The sequence below is a fragment of the Atheta coriaria genome, unplaced genomic scaffold, assembly GCF_025399875.1.
Source record: "Atheta coriaria isolate IRGN ID8LTWV9N9 unplaced genomic scaffold, Caltech_Dcor_3.1 hic_scaffold_4_pilon, whole genome shotgun sequence".
NCBI lineage: Eukaryota > Metazoa > Arthropoda > Insecta > Coleoptera > Staphylinidae > Dalotia > Dalotia coriaria.
In genome coordinates this window covers 9,641,320-9,667,419 of record NW_027045446.1, presented here as the reverse complement: position 1 = coordinate 9,667,419, position 26,100 = coordinate 9,641,320, and the positions used below count along the sequence as shown (strand labels likewise).

At 37.6% G+C, this 26,100-nt stretch overlaps 7 protein-coding genes and 1 long non-coding RNA gene across 11 annotated transcripts in view; 2 read left to right on the top strand and 6 right to left on the bottom strand.

Annotated features, from left to right (window-relative positions):
* Window positions 1–5,187, bottom strand: part of LOC135790550 (uncharacterized) — a 39,902-nt gene extending 34,715 nt beyond the window's left edge. Inside the window, exon 1 of the long non-coding RNA XR_010547811.1 lies at window positions 5,104–5,187. This is a non-coding gene — a long non-coding RNA (uncharacterized lncRNA). The remainder of the gene's footprint in view (window positions 1–5,103) is intronic.
* Window positions 5,188–5,558: 371 nt separating this feature from the next.
* LOC135790224 (dual specificity mitogen-activated protein kinase kinase hemipterous-like) lies at window positions 5,559–9,269 on the bottom strand. 2 transcript variants are annotated; one of them, XM_065300313.1, is made up of 8 exons: window positions 9,048–9,269; window positions 8,576–8,823; window positions 8,217–8,444; window positions 7,984–8,163; window positions 7,548–7,909; window positions 6,674–7,194; window positions 6,390–6,594; window positions 5,559–6,326 (listed from the first exon to the last, which is right to left on the bottom strand). In XM_065300313.1, the coding sequence occupies exons 1-8, from the start codon at window positions 9,142–9,144 to the stop codon at window positions 6,179–6,181; spliced, it is 1,989 nt and encodes a 662-aa protein (XP_065156385.1). In that variant the 5' UTR covers window positions 9,145–9,269; the 3' UTR covers window positions 5,559–6,178. The 2 variants fall into 2 exon arrangements, with proteins under 2 accessions (XP_065156385.1, XP_065156386.1); XM_065300314.1 differs by having other exon boundaries at window positions 6,390–6,579; window positions 9,048–9,268.
* A 199-nt stretch (window positions 9,270–9,468) lies between these two features.
* FRG1 (FSHD region gene 1) lies at window positions 9,469–10,590 on the top strand. Its single transcript, XM_065300315.1, has 3 exons — window positions 9,469–9,628; window positions 9,718–10,290; window positions 10,353–10,590. Exons 1-3 carry the CDS (start codon window positions 9,570–9,572, stop codon window positions 10,498–10,500), a joined length of 780 nt encoding a protein of 259 aa, XP_065156387.1. The 5' UTR covers window positions 9,469–9,569; the 3' UTR covers window positions 10,501–10,590.
* Window positions 10,489–12,558, bottom strand: SCCRO4 (DCN1-like protein SCCRO4). Its single transcript, XM_065300317.1, has 5 exons — window positions 12,288–12,558; window positions 11,962–12,078; window positions 11,405–11,735; window positions 11,137–11,344; window positions 10,489–11,052 (listed from the first exon to the last, which is right to left on the bottom strand). The coding sequence occupies exons 2-5, from the start codon at window positions 12,048–12,050 to the stop codon at window positions 10,979–10,981; spliced, it is 702 nt and encodes a 233-aa protein (XP_065156389.1). The 5' UTR covers window positions 12,051–12,078; window positions 12,288–12,558; the 3' UTR covers window positions 10,489–10,978.
* Window positions 12,559–13,033: 475 nt separating this feature from the next.
* Window positions 13,034–16,492, bottom strand: LOC135791286 (NEDD4-binding protein 2). Its single transcript, XM_065301650.1, has 2 exons — window positions 15,873–16,492; window positions 13,034–15,813 (listed from the first exon to the last, which is right to left on the bottom strand). Exons 1-2 carry the CDS (start codon window positions 16,006–16,008, stop codon window positions 13,277–13,279), a joined length of 2,673 nt encoding a protein of 890 aa, XP_065157722.1. The 5' UTR covers window positions 16,009–16,492; the 3' UTR covers window positions 13,034–13,276.
* A 110-nt stretch (window positions 16,493–16,602) lies between these two features.
* LOC135791289 (MAPK/MAK/MRK overlapping kinase-like) lies at window positions 16,603–18,559 on the bottom strand. Of its 2 annotated transcripts, none has more exons than XM_065301653.1 (7): window positions 18,337–18,559; window positions 18,080–18,284; window positions 17,940–18,020; window positions 17,729–17,885; window positions 17,496–17,677; window positions 16,850–17,440; window positions 16,603–16,785 (listed from the first exon to the last, which is right to left on the bottom strand). In XM_065301653.1, the coding sequence occupies exons 1-7, from the start codon at window positions 18,416–18,418 to the stop codon at window positions 16,659–16,661; spliced, it is 1,425 nt and encodes a 474-aa protein (XP_065157725.1). In that variant the 5' UTR covers window positions 18,419–18,559; the 3' UTR covers window positions 16,603–16,658. The 2 variants fall into 2 exon arrangements, with proteins under 2 accessions (XP_065157725.1, XP_065157726.1); XM_065301654.1 differs by having other exon boundaries at window positions 17,729–17,882.
* Window positions 18,560–18,577: 18 nt separating this feature from the next.
* On the top strand, window positions 18,578–21,960 carry Adar (Adenosine deaminase acting on RNA). The gene is made up of 7 exons (XM_065301651.1): window positions 18,578–18,773; window positions 18,841–19,359; window positions 19,420–19,555; window positions 20,289–20,542; window positions 20,604–21,018; window positions 21,078–21,423; window positions 21,482–21,960. The coding sequence occupies exons 1-7, from the start codon at window positions 18,707–18,709 to the stop codon at window positions 21,575–21,577; spliced, it is 1,833 nt and encodes a 610-aa protein (XP_065157723.1). The 5' UTR covers window positions 18,578–18,706; the 3' UTR covers window positions 21,578–21,960.
* A 46-nt stretch (window positions 21,961–22,006) lies between these two features.
* On the bottom strand, window positions 22,007–24,073 carry LOC135791290 (lipase member H-like). 2 transcript variants are annotated; one of them, XM_065301655.1, is made up of 5 exons: window positions 23,737–24,073; window positions 23,202–23,450; window positions 22,920–23,147; window positions 22,702–22,858; window positions 22,007–22,646 (listed from the first exon to the last, which is right to left on the bottom strand). In XM_065301655.1, exons 1-5 carry the CDS (start codon window positions 23,861–23,863, stop codon window positions 22,229–22,231), a joined length of 1,179 nt encoding a protein of 392 aa, XP_065157727.1. In that variant the 5' UTR covers window positions 23,864–24,073; the 3' UTR covers window positions 22,007–22,228. The 2 variants fall into 2 exon arrangements, with proteins under 2 accessions (XP_065157727.1, XP_065157728.1); XM_065301656.1 differs by having other exon boundaries at window positions 23,596–23,830.
* Window positions 24,074–26,100: the final 2,027 nt, after the last annotated feature.

The following is a 26,100-nucleotide window of genomic DNA, read 5'->3' as shown; positions in this document are numbered from 1 at the left end:
ATTAGGCGTGCAAAAATTGATTCTGCATACTCTGCAATATGTCATACAATATTCAGGTTTTCTATCAGTCATCAAATTGTTATTCATTGATATCTGACACGCTGTGATACTTGACTATTCAATTTGCGCTGAAAGTGGTGTTTAAATATTGCCTACACATACTGGTAATGGTTATTTATTTGTCTGTGCATAAAAAGTTGCCTAAAATTAAATTTAAAATATGTAAAAATTAATTTATTTATATTTTAACTTTAAGTATGATTTTAATACGTATTTATTTCAATGTAACTTTTTTCTTCTTTTGTGTGAAAAAAAAATGCCTTACGTCTGCGTCTCGACGATTTATTACCTCATCTGGTCTGCCCTTTTCACATTTTGGCGTTCGCATTGATTCGGTATACACACACGCTCGTTCCTGTTCAATCGCACATGCATTCATTGTCAAATGACCAAACGTAATGGCCATAACCTCACATTCAACAGCCAAGAGCTTGCGAAACTTGCAAACTTGCTGATTGCATCGTACAATCTTACAATAGCAAACTTTCACTTTGGTTTCACTTCGCATTTTTCATTTCACAGTACATCGTACATTGTATACAATTCTTGTTTATTCTTTGTGGTATAGAGTAGAAAAAAGATCATCATCATAATTTTAAATTAATGTTTTATCGCTGCGCGTTGCTCGTCAGTCGTAAAAACTAAAGTTGTCTGCGTTTGCAGGACTGTAACTCGGGATTAAAAAGTCGCAGAATATCAAATGAGGTGTCATTTGAAAGCTTAGAAACTACAGAATCTATTAATAATATTAAACCATACGTAGGTTTTGTATATGTGGAATAAATTAAGTATAAATATTGAAAAACAAAATGTTTGCTTTTTTTTTCATAATTTTTTGCATATTTCTCGTAATTTATGAAAAATTTTAAATGTTTAAATATCAGATTTTATGCTCCTAACTAATATCTATCATCCAAAGAAAAAATAAACTCTATATCTCTATTATTTTATGAGTTATAACGATTTTTATAAAATTTGCATTTAAATTTTTACAAAAACAGCCAAATTACTTCTTTAAACTTTAAAATAACTGAATTATATCACTCTAAATTGTAATAACATTTATACCACTTAAACCTCTAACTTTAAATACATATTCATAAAGTTTATAATGAGAAACAATTGCACGCGTTAATTTCCATTTGATTATTTTATGAAATAACAATTTATTCTAATTCAAAGAGCAAATTCAACGCCAGAAAGAACTGCAAACACTCTGGAGAGAGAGAGAAAGCCAGCAAGCGCGTCTCGGGAAGAAATAAATTTCAATTAATTTATTAATTTATGCGCGTCGTCTAACGATCCGTATTCAGCTCCTGAGCGCCCGGCGCCTTCACTCTAGTCGCACCGCCAATTTCCCTAACTCATGCAAAGCTCTGAAGTTTTTTTCGCGCGCCACGTCGAGATTCAATTTATAGTGGATTTTCACAAGTGGAAAAAATACAATGGATTGAAATGGAAACTTGCATCTGTTTAACGATCTACTCTAGCTATAAATTTGCATAAATGTTTGTATTGATAATTTAGTGTCTCTAAACAAGAAAAACTACGATTAAAACATAAAACTTTAGAATATAAAAGTTTTTTCACTTTAGGTATGCAACCAAATATACACGCATAAAACTAAACAGTTCAATCACGAAATTAATTGTATAGTAAACTAGTTTTGCCCGCGACTTCGTCCCGGTAGTGTTTAGAAAAATGTAATTCGTTTTTACTCTCTTGTTCTAGACATGAGTATGTGTCAATTCTATTAATAAGATTCGCAATTTTATTTTAAAGAAATTAATTATATAAAGAATTGCTAATAATGCACTTCAGCGCGCCATCTCGGATTTAACTATTTAACTATAACTATGATTGAATCTCAATGCCAACTTTTATCCTATAGAAAAGTGCTGTTTTTAGGGTTTTCCCGGCAATTATTCAAAATTTTCTCGCCGTAAAAACCTTCCTTGGGCTTTAACAAACATTTAAAAAAAAGAATTGGCCAAATTGGTCAAGGCGTTGTTGAGTTATGCGCTTACAAACAAATTGAGATTCATTTTTATATTATAGAATAATAATATGCAACCAGTTATACACAAAGTAAAACTAAACCTTAAAATCACAAAATTCTTCGTATTTCGTAAATATTTGAGTGTTTACTAAAGTTTGTAATCTAAATCGAAGTTTTCTTAAACAAGTATTGCGGATAGAATCGTTTAAAGTGGAATTGAAAGATCTCAATGTCCGTCCACAGCAAGTCCTCCTCAAAGTACTCAAAGTCCGCTCATTCGACGCGTGTGTAAACGCTCTGTAAGCTTGTGAAGCGTTTTGCTTTGTGTGTTGCGCACTGCGCGCGGAATCGCTTTCATTCGTGTTTGTCGGGCGAGACGCAGACGTCGTTGCGTTGTCCTAGGATTAGTTCACCGTTCAATTTACGTGCGTCGCACTCTCATCTCGTTGTGCAAAGTTCGTTGCGCCAGGATTCGCCTGTATATTCGGAATCGTATCGCATTCGTTACGTGCGCTCAATTTGCTACTTCACTGACGTTTATTTAAATTGCTAACAAATGGATGACTAGAGAATAGATGTAGACAACCCTTATAGCTTATTTAATGCTTTGGGTTTGTGAATAAGGTAAGAACAGAGCATGTAAACATAGAAAAAAGTAAAAAAGAGGATGAATAGTATTTTAATTTATGTAGTAAAATATGAATTTGTTGTTTTGTGTATATTTGGTTGCCTATAATATATTACCCATAGCTATTAACACGAGTAACGGTTATTTATGAAATTTAGTTGTTTTAATGTATATGCTAAAAGATCTTTAAGTAAATATAATGGAACTGACAATATTCACTGAGAATACGCGCACTTTATCAAATGCAGGTGCTGTTTTTGAGCCTCGACGACGCACCGCTTTGTTTTGCAAATGCTTCACATTTAGCTGAGTGGTTTCTATAACGTTGAAAAACGATTCCAAATTATGAAATTACTAGCTTCAACCCGCGGCTTCGCCCGCGAATATCTAAAATAATGAAGTTGCTTCCGTACGCGTCTGTAGTCACAGAAGAAGTAACAATGAAGTAGAATGGCGGGAAGTTTAAAATGGCTGAAAGTATAGTCTATGGAAATATAGTGTACAGTCTCCATAGTGTAGTCAATTGGATTTGATGTTGACGTAGCTGTCGGTAATACAGTGTGATAATACAGTGTGATGGTACTATAGTACTAAGGTTTGAGCTTCATTGCTGGAATGCTAGATGGCGTTAAAGTAGTCAAATAGCCAGATGCAGAGGTATTATTGGCTAAACTATTTCTTTATTTTATTTAAAAATATTTTTTTTATTAAATAAAAAGTAGCCTATAACCATTCGGGGACCACTAAGAATATGTGTACAAATTTTCATGATGATCGGTTAAGTAGTTTTTGCGTGAAAGTGTAACAAACATCAGGACATTCGCATTTATAATATTAGTAGGGATTATTATGAAATATTATAAAATATAGAGCAACGCCGACTGTACAAACGATGGTAAAATAAGTAACAATGCAAATTAGTGCAAAATTGTAAGAAAGTCGAAGAGAGACATAAAGAAAGAAATAAATAATAATAAATTTATGCTTTATGAACGTTAAGAAGAAACCTGAATTGTAAGAGTATTAAGTTACTTTATAAATTTATACAAATGTTTTATAGAACTTCTTTCAAAGAGAAAAATGTTTTCTAGGAAACATTTTGAGGTTAGAAACATCCGCAAGGTATTACAAGTGGCCTACATTAAAATTAGCACAATAAAAAACCAAAAAAATGACATTTCAATGTACGTGACGCACACTAGAAGAATTTTATGGTTAAAAGTGCGTTCACCGCGTATAACAAGTTGCCTACATTATAACTAGGTATCTAAATATTACTCTGCCTAACCTCAAATATGAGTTTTCTAGGTTAAGTTACTTTTTAACCTTTAAATGCACCAAAAAAAAAGTTTATTTCTAAATTCAACTTCATTAGCATTGTTTGTACTGCGATTAATGGGCTTTTTCAAAAATGATTCCACCGAATACTCGATTAAATAACGTGCATAATGAATGTATTCAAAGCTAGCCTGAATGAACATGTGTTCGTTGTTTTGCAGAACATGAACACGAGTTAATCATGGACCGCGTGCACCTCATCGTGATCATCGTCATCGGTGGCATCCTCGTCTTTGTCATTACGCTGTTATTGATTTTCTACGGTTTCGTATTCCATCAGATCTGCTGCCCGACGAAGAGGAAAAGTGACCGGCTTCAGTTTCCGCGCGAGTCAATTCCGCTCACCACCATTACGCACTTTTCCAGCCAACCGACCGAGATGAAAATCGTGAGTAAAAATACACTCAAAGTATATACCATCAAATAAAACTAATATCACTCAACCATTTTCAGGATATGCTGAGTTAAATACAACTTAAAAATCAAGTTGAAAATGCAAAATTTAAACATTGAAATGACTATTCTCTCATTGTTTCTGATCGTTTCGTTGAGTCTGTTGGTGTTTAGCATACTAGCGTTGTATGTGTACACGTTTAGTACTGCTTTCCGGCAAACAGCGGACGTGGACCATGGCAGGAAGGAAAAAGTTTTAATCCTGCCACGATCGACCAATCAGGGAGCGAACGCTGATGAAGAAACTGACGTTGTGATTGAAATGTTTCAATATTCACAAATAATATGATTGAGTTAATGTATGTGTTGTGATATGTTGAAATATGTAAATGTACAGGCGCAGAAATATATCATCATAAAATTAGAGATTATTATACATACGTAGGGACAATCTTTGTATGCAATGTATCAAAGTATCTTGTAAAATGTACTTAATATTATTCAGTATTATTTCGGATTGTTGAAGAACAATGTAACGATGTGAAATAAACGTATATATTTTGATGTGTGACTTTGAAATTGTGTTGAAGGTCGATAATGCAGATTACATACTTGGAAAACATCAAATTTGGTCGAAAAGATGTAAAAGATGTAAAAATAGATGTGTAATGTAGTATGTACTTACATTGTACATGAAAAACGTTCATGCAACGAATAAGAAGTCTGTTGAACACGAGGCAATCTATTGTGCATTCACTATCACAACACGCAACTGATACTGAGGCAGAGGAACTATGTTTGCTTTTGCTTAGACAAATTTAATGCCAAATGTGAACGCTAGCGCCATCTAGGTTCGAATTATGTAACTATACTCTCATTGTCAAAAATGGTTCAAAAATACCAAAATTTCCAATTTGATTTCTAAACGGAAGATAAAATGCTGAATCATCCAGAAGTAAAGTCACAGGTATTTAGCTTCCCCTTTCTTTAGGTCATCACTTCAATTTGGTTCGCGTGAGAGTATCCAGTGTCGTAGATTTCTTCATTTCATGATCTTAAAAAAATAACATTAAAAAACACATTACTGACAAATGTACATATTAAATACCCTGACCGCTTGTTCCACATGAAACTAGTTCATTTGTTGAAAATGTTGACTATTTTATTATTTCGTATGGCATCTAATAGTAAAATCTATAATGTATAATAAATTATTTACAAGTAGAGGCGTTCCTTCTAGTTGGAGAATCAAAATAACGTTACAACTTTCACACACGGGCGGTTTTCAGTTGTCGTATCATCACAAACAAAAACACTACAAATATACGCTGAACAAAAAAAAAAAAACAGAAGAAATGATTATGACTTAATGACGCATAAATTCAATTCAAGTAAAGTTAAAAATGAATCAAGTAATCATCCACAAACTCCGTTGCATTTCCGCATGTTGGTTTAATTATGAATACTGTACATGTAAGACTAGTACTTTTATATCTTTCTCAACAGAACACAAACTTGCTCTGCAGTCTTAAAGAAAAAACAAGAAATGATTCCGCGAGCAAAACGAACCAACAACATAACAACACCTCCTCGTCTCGTCGATCGCGTGGATTACTCTAGTCTACTATACTGCAGATAGGGGCGAATTAAATGTAAGTTATTTTTGGTTGGCGCACGCAGGCGAGCATTGATTTAGTTTCATCATCCGTATGTACACAAGTGTTCTAATCATGCGGCAGTGGTGCCGCTGACGCCGGTGGCTATACCACGTCGTTGTTGCGATAGAAACGTCGCTGGGGTTCGGGCGTGTAATGGAAACGTGCGCGCACGTGTTGTGGTGATCCAGGCACCGATGTACTTTCAGAGATTCGGCGTGGTGGAGGCATAGGTGGCGTTGGTGATATATACCTATCAAAATATTAATTTTAACATATTCTAAATCAAAATAAATTAAAATTTTAAAAATTTTACCTTCTGGACATGGCTGGTGATGTAGTAGCGTTGTTTTCAAAAAAATTCCTCCGCACAGCAAGCGGACTATCCGCCAAACCTCGATTTAACCGAGGTGGCGGTTCCGGACTCTGATGTCTCGACGCCCTGCCTGATCTATCGCCATTCAACTGCAGTTTGATGTAAGAAGTGAGCTTCTTCTTGCCCAAACCTAAAATTTTCACCGCTATAATAGAAACATGCAAAAACAACACAAAGCGTTAATATCCCAACACACAAAGCATAACAAACATGAAAAAACATACATTGTTCATTTTTAATCATCTCCTCAGCCTCCTTTTTCTCTTGATGTTGTTTCTGTTGATGATAGAACCTTTGCAGCACAATCGGACTGGTGTTTCCACTCGTGTACGTCGGTTGATGATCCGGATCTATATGATTTCTGAGCGGTAGTGGTGAACCAACCGGACTATTCCATCTTTCACGCGCTTGATGCTCAAACATCTCCGCCCTGCGCTGTACAAGCGGACTATACGCTCGCACGGGTCTATCACCGCCAACAGCACGTTGAAATAACGCAATGCGTGATTGATGTGTCGTCATATTCAGCGGATGTGTAACAATCACGGATTTATCAGCACCGTTCGTGCTCGTTGGTGATGTGGAGAGAAACGACGGTCGCGGCGGCTCTGAATGTTGTCGGATGTGTTTGAGTTGGTGTTGCATTGGTGGTGATATCGCAGGTGTGGTTGTCGTTACAGTTGCTGGCGGTGTGGGTGAAGTTAAAGTTGCGCTCGTCGTCGCAGGTTGATTCGCTAACTTTTGCCTGCAAGTTTTTCACGTTGACAATTTTTACATGTCTACAAAACTATTGTTTAACTCATCTCGCAAAATGCAAACGTTACGTACTTGTGTTTGTTAAGGGTTGTGATTAATATTGGTAGTGGGTACGATCACAGTACGAGGACAACGAATACAAAGAGTAGAAAATATAAGATGTATAAAAAAAATTGGTTACGAAGGGGATGTGATGGTGGATATTGTCTACACATGCACGTCACTGCAAACAAAACAAACAGAATAAAATAATCGCAATCATCAACGGCATATATAAAACGCTAGTTGCGGCGTGCGGGTAGTAGAAATCAAACGTTGTGTCTGCGAGGCAACGGCGCGCACCTTTTGCTCTCCTCTTCGACGGCGCGCATCGCATTCGCGAACCATTCGCCGACGTTCACGTTGAGCGACTCGTAATTCTTGTAGAATGGCTCCTCTTTTAGTTTGACGTACTTGGGCCGATTGTTCTTGTCTTTGATGAGGCACGCGGCGACAAAACCGCGGAACTCCGATGAGAAGTTTTCGTCTTCGGGTAGTGTGGGTGCATCGGTGCCAATCACCTTCGCCAGCACCTCAAAGTCAGTCTTGCAGTCCTTGTACGGAAAAGTGCCAGTTGCTAGCTCTACTAGTGTGATGCCTAGTGACCATACGTCGGCACGGATGTCGTAGTCAGGGTTGCGTGGGTCTACCTCTATACGTTCAGGCTAAAAATTCATATAAACATGTTTTTAGACCAGAAATTAGTAAAAATTTAATGTTTTTAATATAAAATGCTTACAGCTAAGTAGGCAGTACATCCAGCACTCTTCGTAGCAGCCATTGAATCGACAAGTCGGCCACTAATGCCGAAATCACAAAGTTTCACGTTGCCTCGCTCGTCCAGCAGGATATTGGACGGCTTCACGTCGCGATGAATAATCCCGTGCTTGTCTTTTAGATAACTCAATGCTTTGATTGTCTGCACATAAAATAATTATTATCAATGTGATTGATTATTGTGAGTGTACTTACAGCAACTGTGACTTTTCCTAGCACCGGTTCGGGAATAGGTTTCTTCAGACGTTTCAGCAGCTTGTCGAAGCAGGTTGCCATTAGTTCCATGCATATCCACACCTCTACCTCTGTGATGAAACAGCCAAGGCATTGCACTATGTAGGGACAGCCATGTGACTTTATCACAACTTCGATGTCCATCACAATTCGCTTGTTTTCTTCCATGTTACCTGTTCTACGCATTTGCTACAAACCGGAAACAAAATTAATAAAAAAAAAAACTACTTGATTGTGTGTTTGTTAAGAGTAAATGAAAGAAAATTGAAGGTTTTGATGTAAAACTGAAGTTTTTTTGTGAAATTTTTATAGAAACTTACTTTAACAGCTATAATTTCTTGGCTAGGCTGATGTCTCATCTTAACCACATGCCCACAGGTCCCATTGCCCAGCTCCTCAATGTGCTCCATGTCCTGCAGGCTTGTGTCATACCTAATATTTCTTATCTTCAATTTCCCACTATTCTTCATGATTTCTTTGAGCTTTTCATCATGCTGATCATGACGGTCGTTCATCCGGAACTGAAGGTTTTGCGGCCGCCGCATTGGCACGTTATTTGTGTTATCAACTGCAAATAATCATTATTTACCTCATGAAACACACAAAGCACTTTAAATGCAAATAAAATGTGTAAAAGTATGAATAAATGGAAAGTTATGGCGCAAAAAACAAGGCATGTAGATATATTAAGTAATTATTGTGATTCTGTGGGGAATATTACTGAACGCTGGAGGATAATTATACAGGGGTTAATAAAAAGGGGCTGCCCAGGCTGGTTTTGGTGCTGCTTACATAGTGACGACGGCGGCGGGCGGTTGGGCCGCCCCGGCGGCAGCCTGCACTGCACCCGAACGAGCATGTCTTCTATTCGATTCTCCGGCGTGCTCATAGTATTTCACTGGTGCGTCCAACAACAAATCGTATCTTCGAGGAATTACACATTCATTACACTGACGCGAAATTCATGAAACTGTCAACCATTTACCTTTTCGTACACTGCTGCAGGAATTGCAGCAATCGCAGGAGTAGATTTTTTTTGACAGTGTGACAGATGACAGATGAATGACATTATTTGATTTTAATAAAACTTTAAAAATTTATTAAAAGGAAATTTATATGCACTAATTAATTAGTTGGTAAAAGGAATTTTTATTATTTTATTGCATATTTTTATTAGTTTAAATACTTAGGAATTAGGGTTTAAAAATTATTTGAGATTATATTTTGACAGTTTTCGTTTGGTGTTTGACACACTTGTCAAGCTAAGTTCTTCTGCGTATTTATTAACAAATAAGTTAATTTATAATTTTAACAATGTCTGAATATGACCAAGTGAAAATAAGCAAACTGGTTCTTAAAGGTGATAAAAAGAAGTACGTTTTCAGATGTTTTCCTTTAATTTCTGTGTATTTATCAATAAATTAAATTTTAAGGTTATTTTAATTGTTTTAAACATTTACAGGGGTAAAAAACGCAAGCATAAGAGTAAAAAACAAGAGAAACCTACCGAAAAAATCGACAAGGACAGTATCGAGCATGCAAATTGGTGGAAAGTAGCAAAAATCGAAGACATCACTGGGCCTGTTGCTATTGAATTTGGCAAACATACTTATGTTAAAGCATTAGACAATGGTTTATTCACCATTGGAGCACCACATGCTGATTATGAAGGTCCATACCCTGAAGAAATACTCACAGCAGTCGTGATTAACGAAAGAAAAATCGCTTTTAAGTCCGGTTATGGAAAATATTTGAGAGTGGAGAAAGATGGCAATGTCACTGGAAGGTCAGATGCAATTGGTGCAATGGAACAGTGGGAACCAGTGTTCCAAGAGGGTAAAATGGCACTACAATCAGCAACTGATTGCTTTTTATCCGTTGACGATGAGGACGACTCAATTGTAGCGAAAAACAAATCAGCAGGGCCACAAAACATGGTTGCAATCAGATGTCAAACTGTCAAACAAGATACAACTTCAAAAGAAGTACCAGTTGAAGAAAACGGATCTCTAGAACAAGTAGAAATTAATTATGTGTATGTATACCGCCTATAAACCCCTACTAAACATTTCTATAAACATAAATTTCATATTTCAGTAAAAAGTTTCAAAAATTCCAAGATAAAAAGCTGCGCCTCAATACCGAAGATAAATCAGCGTTGAAATCAGCAAAAGATGGCGGCTATTTCCACGAAACCCTTCTAGACCGCCGCAGTAAGATGAAAGCCGATAGGTATTGCAAGTAAACCTGGCTGAGGCCAAGTTTAATTTTAATTTAATTTTTTACATCATTATTTTGTATTTGTCGTACGAATTAAAGACTAAAGTAATCGTAATTCATTAAATTCAGTTAATATTACAGCAAGAATGGTTGTTGGTTGGTTTGTATGATATAAGTAAATGGTAATTAACATTATTCATCAATTTTGCGCAGATCAATTTCTGCTCGCGAAAAAAAATGTATTGGTGTTGTTGTTGTTGTGAGAGGGGAGACAAGTTTGTAGCGAGGTACTGAAGCGTCCTCGCTGAAGCCTACAGGCAGGAAATATTCCTGCCGCCTGTTGCGCTATGTATAAACTCCAACAGCCGTTGAGAAATGATTTTTTTAAAAAGAGGTTTTTCTAGTTTTTCGTTTTTTACATATTTGCTGTTTTTTTTTTGTTTCATTTGTTTTGTTTGTTATCAGTCCGCACTTAGTATGATTCGGTCGCACGCACTCGACACTCAACTGATGTCCTCACTCTGCTTTGCTCTGGTTTGCTTCAGCCACTCGACGAATTCATCGAGCATTACTGGCCCTGGATAAAAAAAATAAGTTTTGGATGAAAATTAATGGTAATTAACGAAAAAATGTGAATGTAAGTGAAGCAATTACTACTTACATGCCCCATCGACGTCATAATTTGATAAATCCATGTTAATAGTTCTAGAAAATTCTAATATATTACACCACTGATCCTTATTGATCACCTTGTATTTCGACTGATCTAGAAAGTGGCTAAAGTGCGAATATAACGGCCAATGTTTGCCCAATAGCAAGCCGAGCATTGCTTTCGCTGTTTCCATGTCCATGCTGCGTTGATCTTTATCCTATTTACAAATAAAACAATCAAAAACCTCCGAAAAACACGCAAAATTTCTGCAACTCACTCGAGCAAAATCATAGGCATATCGATAAATATGCTTAAAATGTGTAGGATCATTGAGTAGGAGTTTAAGGTGGTCGAGACGGGCCTGCACCTTGGCGATCGAGTCGCACTGGAGCTCGGTGAGGCCGCGCACCCACTCCTCCTGCGTGAAGAAGCCCATCTGCCGCGCCTGCATACGATAGGCGAGCACGAGCATCACGACGTTCTCCGGCTCCACGCCGATATCCTCGCAGAACTTCTCCATGCCCTCAGGGCCGAGGGTCTCGGGGTCATCGGGGGTGGTGTACTCACGGAACCATATCAGGCACAGCTTGCGGCTGAACTGTCGCGAGCTGCAAGCACACAATCAACACTCAATTACACATGCCACACGAGAAAAGATTCAAGACACTAACTCCATTTTGATTTTTTTTTTTTACTTTAATATCTAATAATAAGCAGCTATTAATAGATTTTTGGCTGCATGCTACAAAAACAGTGTACACACTATTATTGTGAGGTTAGATGCATGTAATAAGTGGTTTTGAAAATGCATTTGTTAGTGGATTTGTGACTTACCAGTTGAAATTACGTATTCTCTTGGAGGAGTATCTGTCTTCTTCGGACGAATTCATTTCTGTTGCAGCCCGGCGTTTACTGCGAGGCATTTCACTTTAAGCCAAAACTATGCACACTCTGAAAGCAATATTTTCATTCAATTTTCGCTGAATAATAGCACGAGATTGATGGGTTAGTTTGGGAGAAATTGAAAGGATAAATTGAAAGGGTAGTCAAGCCGGACGTGTTTGTTTTATTTGACGGTTGAATTGCCGTGGAAATGATAGGTGATTTGTGTAAAAGTGGTTGGGTGATGCTCGGGGACGTTTTGGTTTGCGATTAGTTACCTGACTAATTTACCCCGCGATGGATAATGCGATTCTCACCCCTCCCAACATCAGATAGAGCAATTTAGAGCCGAGCGCCGGAAGGAAATTGTGCGAATCGTACCGCGATTGGGATCGCGGTGGTGTGAGAGGTATGGGAAATTCAGAGGCGCGTGATCGGGGCAGAAATCGGCGGAAAACTCGCGTACGTAATGTTTGTTCGAAGCGTTCGAAGGGCTCGAAGCATCAGCCCATCAGCTGGGAGCATGTTTTAACCTTGAACAATACAACCCGCATGGAGAAATTTTTGTTTCTTAGGTTGGTAGCACTGCGTGCAGGGTTGACTTACTTCCAAACAAGTTAATTCATTAATTTATTTTAACATTTTAAGTTTTAACTAGGTTTACAACTGCATTGATGATATATTATATTACTAGAATGTAAAACAAGACAATAATTATAATTTAAAAACAATATATTGTCTAAAATGTGACTGACAAAATTCTAGTGTATTTTATTTTAAACTTTACGAGCAATATAAAAATATGATATTCTATAAAATTAGTAATACAATAATTAAAATTGATTTATATACAATACTTTAATTAAATATTTATTAGTTTAATTACCAAATAAGTCGGTCCTGAATGAGAATTCGTTAGTTTTTGGTGTCTAGTGACATTCTAGTAACTCCCTGAAGTTTTTCAAATAAAACAAAAGCCATATTCGAGAAAACTCACAATCACGCCACTTACAAAACCACATAATTCAAGTAAGTAACTTTTATTATAAAAAATATATGAATATAAGTAAATAAATCGCATATAAAACATATCTTAACGTATATCTTTAAACGCTACAGTCATTTGATATAAAATATAATACCATAGTCTAACAAACATCAATCAAATCTCTCTTAATATACTTTGTGCTTTGTAAAACATCTATATATGGATAAAATGTGATTAAATATCACAAAAAAGTGTATAGTTTGATTCATATGGCTCTCTCTACGACTGCACCATTAATTGTGCAGTCACAAGCGCGTTTTTGTTGACTTTTACCTTTAAAAGTCCGTCGTTCACGCGAGTGTACTTCAAGTTCCTTTTCTTAAGTCTCTGCTCAACACCGGGACGAATTCTCGGTATACCTCTAGGGCTGTTTTTGCCCCTGCCAGTGATAACAAAAATATCCTTATGGTTCTTCTTAGATGATTGCAACCGATCGATAACTTCATCGATATAAATGTCAAGCGCAATCAGTGCTTCTGTTACACGCAAAAAGTGTAAATCAATCGTATCGGCTTTATCACTGCGATGAAACCCTTCATTGACTATTTGTACAGCCGCCATACTGTTATACTTCTCCCACATCCTTGTCTGTTGACTTGCTAAGTCCGAATAAAATGTAGCAACTTCAGACATGCCTTTATTATAATAAGATTTCGCTTTGTTGAGTAAATCAACCCGTTGCTTTTGATGATTTGCTGCCTCTTGGCGTAACTGCACACTTGTCAACTCCCTATCATCAAAACCTTCCTGATCTCTTGCTTGGGCATCCTTGGAAGCATCATGTGCAACTTGCATTTCTTGTAAAGTACCAGCCGAGAGAGTTTTCTTAAGATTTTCAACATATTCCGCACCGGAATCTTGCAACGCACTCACTGTTTCCTCGTAATTACCCTCACAACCTCGGTAAATCTCCTCTAAGAAATCCGCAGACACTTTTGGGAAACTCGCAGCGAGTTTCTGCATTGTTAACTTATACGCCATATCAATTGGTGTCAGATTCCGCCATTGACTCTCCGCTACTTTCTGATTACGCTGTTCCTCAGCTTGATCCTTCATAATCTGCTTCAAACTCGGCGGATTGTGTTCTTCCATCTTACGAATCTCTTCCATTTGCAGTTTCATCTGCATCTCTTCATCTTCCTGCTGCATTTGCAGCAACATCACCTGCTGAACCTCCATTTGTTTCAAGACACTTTCATAGTAAAGCGCATGCAATTGCTTTGCTTGTTTACGTGAGATCTCAATAACCGGAGAGTAAAACCCTGGCAGAGGAAACTCCGGATCACCGAATAACTGATTCAACTGATCAACTAAAACCGGCCCGAGGTTCAATTCAACCATATCATCATCCTGTTGACCTTCGGAGCTATGAGCTTCAGAATCCTCGGAAATTGTGCTTTGATCATCATAATAATCGGAATCTAACATAACAAAATCATCTTCAATTTGACGACTGGGTCCAGGTCCAGGATTAGGTGTTACAGGTGTTGTTAATGTCAATCCTTTAAGTTTTGAAACATTTGGTCCGTAATGTTCCGGATTGATTGTGATACCACTCTCGATTGTATTTTTAGCCTCTTCAAACATTAATTTCTTGGTGATTCCAGCCGCTTCATCTTGCAATTCTTCAATCTCAGGTTTTTCTGCTTCTATTGGTGTAATTACAATTTTGGCTGCCTTTTTCGGAGGTTGATAATTCTCCAGCAACTCTTTGGGATCTTCTAGCAATATGTTGATACACCATTCAACATCTCCTTTACATTTAAACAAAACTTCTTCCAAAGCATCACGTGGAATTGATTCAAACATTCCTTGTAGGATATCAATAGCTTGCTCTTTGATTTCATGAGCACTTAACTCTTGCATTACGTCATTTTCATCATCAGTTGAGCTTCCTTTATCAAAACAACCCTCACGTGGATACACAGGCGGTAATTGTCCATTGTTAATAAAATTCCCAGTTGAAGTTATCTCCCTGTCTGAATTAGTATTATTTGTACTTGTTGCAGTTGTAGTGGTTGCATCTTTCTTAACAACTGCCATTCTACCAAGTGCAGAACTCAAACAATTTGCCCTGGCGCTTGTTTCAACTGTTTCCCTTCTCACTGGAGGTAAATTTCTAATTATAGGAGGTTGTAATTGTCCATAAAACAAGCCAAACTCTTGCATTAATCCCTCAACAGTGATAAATTGATTAAATCTATCCAACATATCCATAATTTTGTCTTTAGGCACTTTGTGTTTATTCCTCCTGGCTAATTCTCCAAGCTTAAACTTCCAACTTGTGTTGGGTTCGCGGATATAAATTTTATATCCGTTTTGCACAGCCCAGATCACATAGGGTTTCATTTCCCAGCTTTGTGTGTTTGTGTTATCAATAAAAATGGGACTTATTCCTCTCCCTATGGCAGTGTAGACTCTTTTCTGAGTCCAGTCATGTGCATCTTTCACTTGAAATGAATTATATTTGTATACTCCATTTTGCATAAAGTAATCATCAGCACTGAAGATGAAATCCCTTGGATTGCATGGTCCAATTATCTCATGCAGCAGTTCTTTGGCAAGGTATGATTTGCCGCTGCCAGGTAATCCTCTCAAGATGATTAGTGTTTTGTATCCTTTCTTGGCGAATTCTTCCAAAGGCAAATAAAGGTCAGATTCTGTAGTTGTTTGGGTATTTTGTGTAGAATTTTGTGGTGGATTTGCCTCGGATGTGATCCCCAACATATCTGCCAAGTTCCTACTTGATACTTCAACTATAAAAAATATTTATTTCAATGTGGTTTAGATAATCTTGGTATTATTCAACACTTACAGTCATAATTGCATTCATCTAGGACTGACTCGATGATTTCGACGTCCAGTTGTCCCGCGAATCTGTCTGTGAGCAGTTGTACGATTTGGTCGTTATTCCCATGACTTCCAACGGGTGCCCCTTGGCTGGATGCCATGGTTTTTAAATTTGTTTTTAACGATTGTTATGTTTTTTGGTTATAAAACGATAAAAAGTTCCCTCCAAAACACGCACGTGCCAGTTGTATGCAATTCTTACGTTCTTTACGATGCTTTGTTGGGTTTTACGACGTTGTAATCAAATAAAATGGCACAGGTAACACTTTTCATTATAAATACGGTGCGTATCGCCATATCGCGTACATGTAATTTACATACTTCACTAAAGTTCCAACACAAAGGCTATGCGAACACTACACAAATATGTACTTTTAGGTTATACGATCAGATAGTATATACAACAAGATTAGATAATAATTTGTGATTCATTTCAAGTTGTGAGTGACTCGAGAATAATTTTTAAATTTTCATCACGTGAAGTGGAAAATCTTAATTTACCAATCATTTGTTACTACAATTTGCGCTTGTTTATATAATAACACTTAAATTACATTGCGGTTTGACGACAGTTGGAAACACAATACAATGTTATCTGTTATGTATTATCATTCATGAATAAAATAACTGCGCAATAAAATAAATTCTTTAACATAGGCAACCAGACATACACCCATGTAGAATTTAACACTTACTCATTTTTCTGCGTGAAGTATATTACAGGACTTATTTAATTATTAGTAATCAAGCGTCAATTTAACATTTTAATGCGTTTGGCTTCGCATTTATCTTGCGGTAGGACACGTTTATTAAGCAAACGTGTCTCTTGCTGCCTATTGCCGCTGTCTTCATATTCACAGAGTTTCTTACTTATATTACTGCGAAACAAAAATGGCGGTTAATGCAATCACTTTAAATTTGTGAAAAATGTGAAAAATTCACCTGGTGGTGTTTCGAAATAATGCATTGTGATATGCTGCCTTCAACTTTTGTTGCTGTGTTGTCTGCCACGTCTTGGAAAGATGTTTCTCTGAGTACGTCTTCATGTTGGGTTTGGTTGAAGTCGCATAGTTTCGTGACTGATTGAGTTCAATAGCGGTTCGGGATGTGAAAAAGTGCGGTTTGGGTGCGCCTTCGGACATTTGCAAATGTGGCTTGTTGGAAAAAGTATGACCAAATGCAGGAATTGATGTATTATCACCATGATCACGACTAGCGTAGGTTCTATTGATGGATTTCTTGCATTTCTCTTCATCCATGATTGCGGAAAAATATCTATGCTGGAGTAATCTTCTTGCATTGCTACGAATATCCGGATCATATTGGAGCATTAGTTTTAGTATGGTCTGGGCGTCTTCACTGAATGTTTTAATCAGTGTGCCTAGACCAATACCGATGGACTTTGTGAAGTTTTGCAAGTTTTTCGATCGGGATTTTAATTTTCCCAAGAGTCTTGTGCTGGGTGTGCCTAGGACAGCGTGAATCTTTGCTAGTTGATCTATTTCGTTATTACCAGGAAACAATGGCCTCATTCTAAAATATTTAAACGTTTTTTACAAGTTTTTACAGTTTTAAAGTTAATAATTACGTGAGGACTTCATAGAAGACACATCCAGTCGCCCAGATGTCCATTTTAGGTCCATAGTGACCAATGGTGAGGAGACACTCTGGGGAACGGTACCATCTTGTCGAAATGTACTCAGTGTATGGAGGTTTTGAGTAAATACCACGTATTGATCCCAAATCAGCTAATTTTATTAATTCTATTGGCTAAATAAGCTGATTAGCAAAATAATACTTAGTATTGTACAGAAAACAAACCTGTTGTGTGGTTGTGTTAGTATTACCAGGATTTTGCACCTTAACAAGAATGTTTTCCGGTTTAATATCGCGATGAAACAAGCCATGGCGATGCAAATAATCAAGACCTTTGAGTATCTGGTAGAGGTAGTTCTTTACACGTGCCTCTGGTATACTACTAAAGATTATTCTTGTAGATTGTTATAAATTTAATTATTTGAGTTGTTTTTACCGTTTGCGTGACTTCATAAACTCGTACATGCTCATGTCCATGAGTTCAAAAATAAATATTAATTTTCCAGAGCCTTTCTCACTGGAAATTTAAATATCAATAAAAATGTGGTAGTGATAGTGTTATGTTTTTTTACTTACAAAAAGTAGTCGTGCATGTAGAGAACGTTCGGATGCTTGTTAAGCTTCTGCATGGCGATGATCTCGGCGCAGTACAACACGTCGTTGCTGCCAGTGAAGAACTTTTTGAGGATCTTTGCCGCGTACAGCTGCTTGGTAGCACGGTCCTCGCATTTTAACACCTCCGAGAATGACCCTTCGCCGATTTTTTGAATTATCTTGTATTCTACAGCATAAATAACCTCAATATTTGTTATTTTCCCAGCAGGTTTACTTACTTGAAATGAACGAGGGCATTATATTACAAGAAATGGTAGGATAACTTAATGATTTGTTAATTTTGATCGAGCTATGTTCCATGTATTATGTCAATTGATTTTGACGTCTCGGAAATTGATTTGCGTTTGTTTTTCTTTACTAGCGTTGGATTTTCAGTTTTGGTTTATCCGCCATGTTGAATTACGCGCGTTCGTTGACAAGGCATGCACTACACATGCGCACTATTTGCCCGCCCCTATACACACTCATGCACATATAGAGGCCAGCGAAATAAAATCGTTAGCGCACAGCTAACTTGTAATGCTTTACTAATCCGATGTAGTTTATGGCTAAGTTTTATTTAAATGTTTTAATTGATTCCTAGCAACAATGGCCAACGAAGTCGCTATTGACAACGCGGTTAAGAATCATCCGGTTAAGCGGCCAGCTGAAATTAGTAAGTTTCTTTGCAATATTTTAACATTCTGTTATTTAATACTTGTAATTTGGGTGTGTAAATCTAGCAAATGGCAAAACACCACCAGCGAAACGTAAGAAAATTGACCCGTTGTCGAATGTCGGCGAACGCAGCCCCGTTGCCATCCTGAATGAACTCCGCATTGGTCTAAAGTATGAATTACTGGAACAAACTGGCCCTTCGCATGCCCCAATCTTCAAGGTGTGTGTTGAAGTTGATGGCCAGAAATACCATGGAGAAGGCAACTCCAAAAAGACTGCCAGATGCAAAGCAGCTGAGGCTGCACTCAAGTCCTTCATTCAGTTCCCCAACAGTTGCAAAATTGTGCCGAGCACAATGCACAGCAACCAGAATCTGGACTTCACCAGTGATAATTTTGAGGCCAAAGCAACGTCGCCGCTTATCATCGACGCGAACAAAACCGCCGAGAATCAGAAGCGCAATGCGAGCATGATTTTGAATACGCTGTATCCAAATGCGCAGTATGTGTGCACAGAAAATGATGATATCTATGCCAGATTCATGGTGACGGTGAATATAAATGGAGATACCTTCTTTGGGACAGGTTAGAATGGTTGCATAAGTTTATATTTGTCTTGTAATGTTGTATTTTGTGTTCAAAAAGGTTCAAACAAGAAGCTGGCAAAACATGCAGCTGCAACAATGGCGCTTTCAAAGCTGGCCAGCACAAGCTTGGTGAGTTCCTCATCGAAACGCACTTATGGCGGCATGCAGCAGGATCAGGCCGATCGGATTGGCAGGTATTTACATCAATGGTTACTTTTTCCATTCATGTTCTGTTAAAAAGTTGAAGGAAACGCGTTAATCTTGCAAATCTTTACATTTTACAGCACTAAGTATTTCTTGAGCTCCCTCTAAACTCTTTTTATACATTCATTGTATGTATATAAAGTTTGCGAATCGGTTAAAACTCAGTTTGCGATGAAACAATTGTGAAAATAACCGATTTTTACAGAATATCTAGGTAATAATGCACTCGCTTGCTGTAAGCGAGTGCATCATTGCCGCGTACGAACGCAGTTACACGCAGTACATTAATTATATTTACTGCGTTCGCAGTGCGCGCTGTTGGTGGCTGATGCTGATGACGCTGATGATGATGATGATGGTGGTGCGGGGAGCGATTGCCGACTGCAGTAAATATAATGATGTACTGGCGTAACTGAATCCGCCGCCCCCTCGCACGGGCACACCGCCACACCAACACCTCTTCCTCCTACTCTCTCACTTCGAAATTTTCGACAGGTGATTGAAGTGTGTAAGTATTAGTTGAAGTAGAGCTCGACGCACACCGCGGATGTGATGCGATCTGTTTTCTTCTTCGTCTTCTCTGTTTGATAATTGGTGTCGTCTTATTTCGGTGTTGTTGTGTCAAGCCAAAGTTTCGCTAGGAAACACGCACGCGTTGATTAATCACCGTTTTTTGCATACGTCGTTATCACGTTGATAATCATGCGCTTGGCACTGTTGCAGAGCGGTAACTGAGAAATTTATTAGCGTTATGAGCAACGACGCGGCGCATGCCAAGCGCAAGGTGCTCGCTGGAATGGTGATGGCGCGTCCTGGAGGCGATCTTGAGGTGCTCAATGTTACCACCGGCACCAAGTGTGTATCCGGAGAACACATTAGTATGCATGGGGCGGTTATCAACGACATGCATGCTGAGATTATGGCACGTCGAGGGTTGATTAGCTATTTTTACGAGCAATTGATGTTGCATACCAAAGGTAAATCATAATTTTCTATAATATTTTGTGTTTCATCTTAGATACCAACTAAATTTTACAGGAATGGGTGCCAATTCAATATTTGAGTACAAAGCTGAAGGTGGTTTTAAGTTAAAAGAAGGCTACGAGTTTCATTTGTATATTAATACTGCCCCGTGTGGAGATGCGCGGATTTTCAGTCCGCATGAGGATATTTGTCTTGCTGGCATGGACAGACATCCCAATCGATCATCACGTGGTCAACTGCGAACTAAAATTGAATCTGGTGAGGGTACAGTCCCTGTAAAAGGCGGTGTTGTACAAACATGGGACGGTGTCTTACAAGGAGAGCGTTTATTAACCATGTCCTGTTCTGATAAAATCTCGCGCTGGAATGTCCTTGGCATTCAGGGTGCGCTACTTTCCTATTTTATCGAACCTGTTTATTTGACGTCCATTGTTTTGGGAAGTCTCTTCCATGAAACACATCTTTACAGGTACAAATTGTTGTTTTTTTATTAATATCTAGTGTTATTTATGTTAAATTTATGTCCAGGGCGCTTTGTGGACGTATTGAGTCTAAACTCCAAGGGTTAACCCCACCTTACAGACTTAATCGCCCACATATGAATCTTGTCACGTCGTGTGAGACTCGCCAGCCGACGAAAGCGCCAAATTTCGCAGTCAATTGGTTGTCGCACACGAAAGCCGATGGTGTGGAAGTGATTAACACAACGACGGGTCGACCGGATAATGGCAGTCTTGGTGGAGTCTCACGATTGTCCAAATGCATCCTCATGCAGAAATTTATCTACCTGACCAAGCATCTTCGACCTATGTTTCCTATCAGTTCCGACTGCACCTTCTATAGTGATTTTAAAGCGCAAGCCGCCAATTACCAAGTAAATAATACAATATTGACACTGTTTAAATAACTAATTTGATTATTTATTTTCATAGGAAGCGAAGGTGCATCTCTTTGACGCCTTTCAAAAGGCCGCGCTTGGTCGATGGGTATCCAAACCTTTCGAGGAGGACCAGTTTGAATTATCCTAAATAGTTGAACACAGGGAACGCGCCAATTAGATTTTACTCTAGATTTTAACTGATTCAACCAAACTAAAACTAAACAAAACGCAAATGACTTAACTTTAACCTATTTCACATAGGTTCACGGGATTTTCACTAGTCGGAAATCGCTTCTTCCATTACTTCCCTACTACTAGAGCTAGTTTTACTCATTTTAACGTATTGAGTTCTGTTGTGATAACATTACGTATGGTAGAACCTGTCGGGTCTGTTTCCTAGCGTAGTACAATCGGTACAATCTTACAATCTTGAATTAATTAACTTTTTGACTAATTAAATATGAACGGAACAATTGAGACATAATTCATGAATACGTATGTATAACTTGTGATAATAAATAATCAAGATAACATGGAAATAATTTAATGTCCCGTAGCTCGAGGAATTGAATTATAATTTATTTTGTTGTATAAAATTTATTGAGTATAGAACAACGACTAGCGACTTGCATTAATTATTTGCTATAAAATAGTTAGAATAGTTGGATTTTAATGTACATAGTTAAGTATTTGAGGTTAATTGTAAATAAAAAATAGGTTAGAACATTTTCTCGTTGCGGAGAATAGGAAGTAATTCTGTGATTGCGAGGTGTAAGAAACAAATCAGAATTAAGTTTGATTAGTTCTGATAATAGTAGAAATTTAGCATAGGATGTTGTAGAGGTTGTTGCTGTTGGTGTTGTTGTTGTTGAAGATGTTGATTTTGATCATTTTGTTGCACGTGAACATAATTTTCAATTATTTGTGGTTGTTGATGTTGTAGTTGTTGCTGTTCTAGTTGCTGATGTTGTGGCTGTTGGTATTGTTCATGTTGTTCATAACTGACAGGAGCTTCTTGTACAACAACTTGTTGTTCATATTGTTGTGGTGGAAGATACACTTGAACCTGATTTTCATGTTGTTTTACATTTTCTTGATGTTCTAGTTGCTGTTGCTGATGTGGTATAGCGTATTGTTGCAGCTGACGTTGAGGAACTTCCGATTGCAAAGAAAATGGCGATACGTCACGTGTTTGCAGGAAGTAGCTACCGCGAGCACTAACAAATCATCAAGATTAAACCAGAACATGCAATTTTAACACACAAAACTTACTCTGGTGGCACATTAATACCCATATTAACCTGCTGGTTGTCTTTGCAGTCACCGCGTAGGAATCGTCCCCAATTCTTGCAATTCACCGCAAGGAAACTGTCGGGAGTTATAACTGACTCCGCGTAGAATTGGTACGAACGCCAATGACTACAGAAAACTAATCAAAACAATTTTATAAGTAGATATTGCAATTCAACACAAGAAATTAAAATATTCACGTGGTTCAATAAGAAAAGCATCCGGGGAGCGTCTTTTGACCTCTTCGAGACGACATCCAGGTTGGGGTGATTGTCCCCGATTGGGCCAGAAGTCAACATGGCCGATTGAACGTGGATAACCAAATATCCCAGCATCCGTGTGAATAATATCAACAAATTCAGCATCCCCAGCGTCTAGTTTCAAACTTTTCGGCCATTTTGTAAACAATGGACCAGCAGGATCCAAACCTACATTTATCATCATAAAAACATGAAAACTAAACATGTCAAACATAAAATTACCAGTAATACGTTGTATACGCCCGCTTTTCACATTCTGCCCGCATACTCCCGCCATTTGGGCCCCAAGCGATAGCCCAATCAAATGCACAGAATTCAAATCCATGCCGCGACTGACAAGATAATCGATGAATGTAGCTGTGTACTCGCCCACCACGCGAGTATTACGCGCCGCAGTCAGGTACCAAGGACCCGCTTCCATTCGCTGTGCTTGCAGCAGGATGACATTGTAGTCCTTGCGTTGCAAGTAAGCTAAACTCACAATCAATTTATATTTAAATATTATGTGATAGGTCACTCGGGCAATCACAATTCACAATGGGAGTTAGGAGTTAAATGTAGGGCACGCGCTCTTATAATAATTGCCGACAGTGAATGATCGTTTGTTTTGACTTACAAGCAGAAATGTCTTGTTGAGCCAGGAGAAAAATTTCAACAAGCGGTTGACCCTGCATATCCGCATGCATGCACAATTCACATATGCACATTCCAATAGATTCGTGACTTTCACGTGTGTGTCAAACCTTCGAAACATTACCTGTTTTAATTAAAGTGGCGGAATCACTTGTTGAACTCTCAAAAAACGCATGAAAAAAGAACACGGTGGGTTTGTAGAAATCAAAATGTGACGAGGCTAGGGCTTCATCATCGTTTAGATTGATCATATCCGCTTGTAATGGATTTTCACTGGAAACAAAAAAGTTTTTATTAGTTTTTATTTAGATTGCGATATGATCGTGGGTAGAGTAATTTGCGCGAAGACCGTGAACGCGCGAAACGTGCAAGCGTGCGAGATATTGTCTTGAAATATTCGTGGCAATTCAATTGAATTCAATTGCACTTACAAAAGTCGGGCGCGCCTCGGTTGCTTTCGTGCACATTCACATTTTGCTTAAACGAAAACTAGAACTCACTGAAAACAAGTTGCAGCCAGCAAAATTTCTCGAAAACTATTTTTTTGCATGCCTACACGCTGTTAATACTAATAATAATCTAATTAGAGTATAAATTCATAAATTAAATCCAAATTTATGTGAATTCCTATTGCATAACAGTGATTTACATTTGTATGAATTTCATGCAAGTTCAAATTTAAAAATTACTCATTTAGCTTACGTAACACGTCTAATATCCGATATCTAATGATAATAAGTGCGTTTTCAAGTCTGTCTACGAGATTAATTGAAATTAAAATATTTATTTTACTCTCTGCGTGTGGTTCTTACACCTTCTCGCAATTTATTGTAAACTTACATTATCACATTCTGCATGCAACCAACATTGCAATCAATGTGCGTGCAGTGCGTGAAAATAATGAATGCGTTTTAAAGTTCAATAGACTATTGGTGCGATTCTGTGTTCACCACTTAACAAACGAACGTACGAAAGCTCCAAGACGCTTCGTACGGCGAAGTTATGGATCGGCCTTAAGTGGTATTCTGAGCGCGCATCTATATCTTTACCTAAAGTCAATCCCGCTGCACCCTAAAATTTGACAGAAAGCGCGCGAGTTTCAAATGTATGGGTTCTTCAATTATTCAAATAAGCAACAAATATGTGTTAATACTTATTATTTCTATTTCGGTTCAATACTGACGTTTGAAAAGTCGCAATCAAAAGTTGTTATTGTTCATTGTTTTGATTTTTAAATTACCTTTGAAGAAACACAATCAAAAAATATAAATAATCTTTTATATGCTACGTATTTGGCTCATTATCAGCAAATACTTGTGAAAAATTGACAAAATATTCATCTCAAATTTATTTGTTTTACGAGTTTTTTTTTAATTTGAAATTTTTGCTTGAAAACGTGGAATTTTGCATTTGAAAAATACAGATACACTCGATGCGTGCAATTCTTTGTCATCTTCATCTTTTTTCACATCTGCTGAGCACACGGCTCGGCAAAATATTCCACTTACCAATTTCGATGAATAGGCAGACTGAGACAGCAGACGACCGAGTGCGGTTGTGAGTGAGAACGAAGAGCTGCGGTAAGGCAGTTTCACCCGCGCCAAGAGAGCAGCGCATGCGTACAACATGTTACGAAGGCTATCGGCACCCTCAAGCTGCTCGAAAAATTGAGGCGACCCGAACCCTCCAAAAGACCTCCGTTGGGCACTCAGAATTGCAATTTGCCTTCGTTCGACAGTACGGCACTTCGGGTGCTGCTCAGAATAACACCATATACCACAAATCACATAATACAGGATAACTTATATTATGAATAAAATTGTAATATTTATAGTAAATAACTGTAGCATGCGTTTTTTTTAATCACTGAACGTAAGTTGATGCAAATTATTTCTTACGAGAGCAAGTACGAGCTCTAATTCACTAATTAATCATGATAAACACATGCAAATTAAGAATATCAAGTGGTTTTACTTATGAAAGCAAAGCCATAATTTATATATGCACTAAATGAAGCAGAAATGAGCGAAAAGTTGAAATAAAATTGAGTAAAAGTAAAACAGGAAAAATAAAATAACATATAATATCAAGTAGTAAACAAAAAATGCTAATGTACTGTTTATGACCAAAGGTTTACACTTTACAACTGATTCGCAAGATGAGAAAGTATAAAGACATTATCGACTTTAAGCTTTAAACTAAGCATGTTTATTACACGCGTTTGTGGATTTATTGTAAGTTACTACTTTTTACGTAACGTAACGATGTAAATGTGCGCCGGGAACATAAACATTTTAAACTATTTTATTTATATTACAATATTACATATAGAATAGAATGAAACCGATAAAATTAAATTTCAACCGCATTGCATTTAAAAAATAAAAATTGTAAAATGTAAAAGCGTGCTGGTTGTTTGAATATTTGCAAACAAACTAATCATAATCATTACTTTCAAAACACAATGTTTGCAATGCAATAACATTTA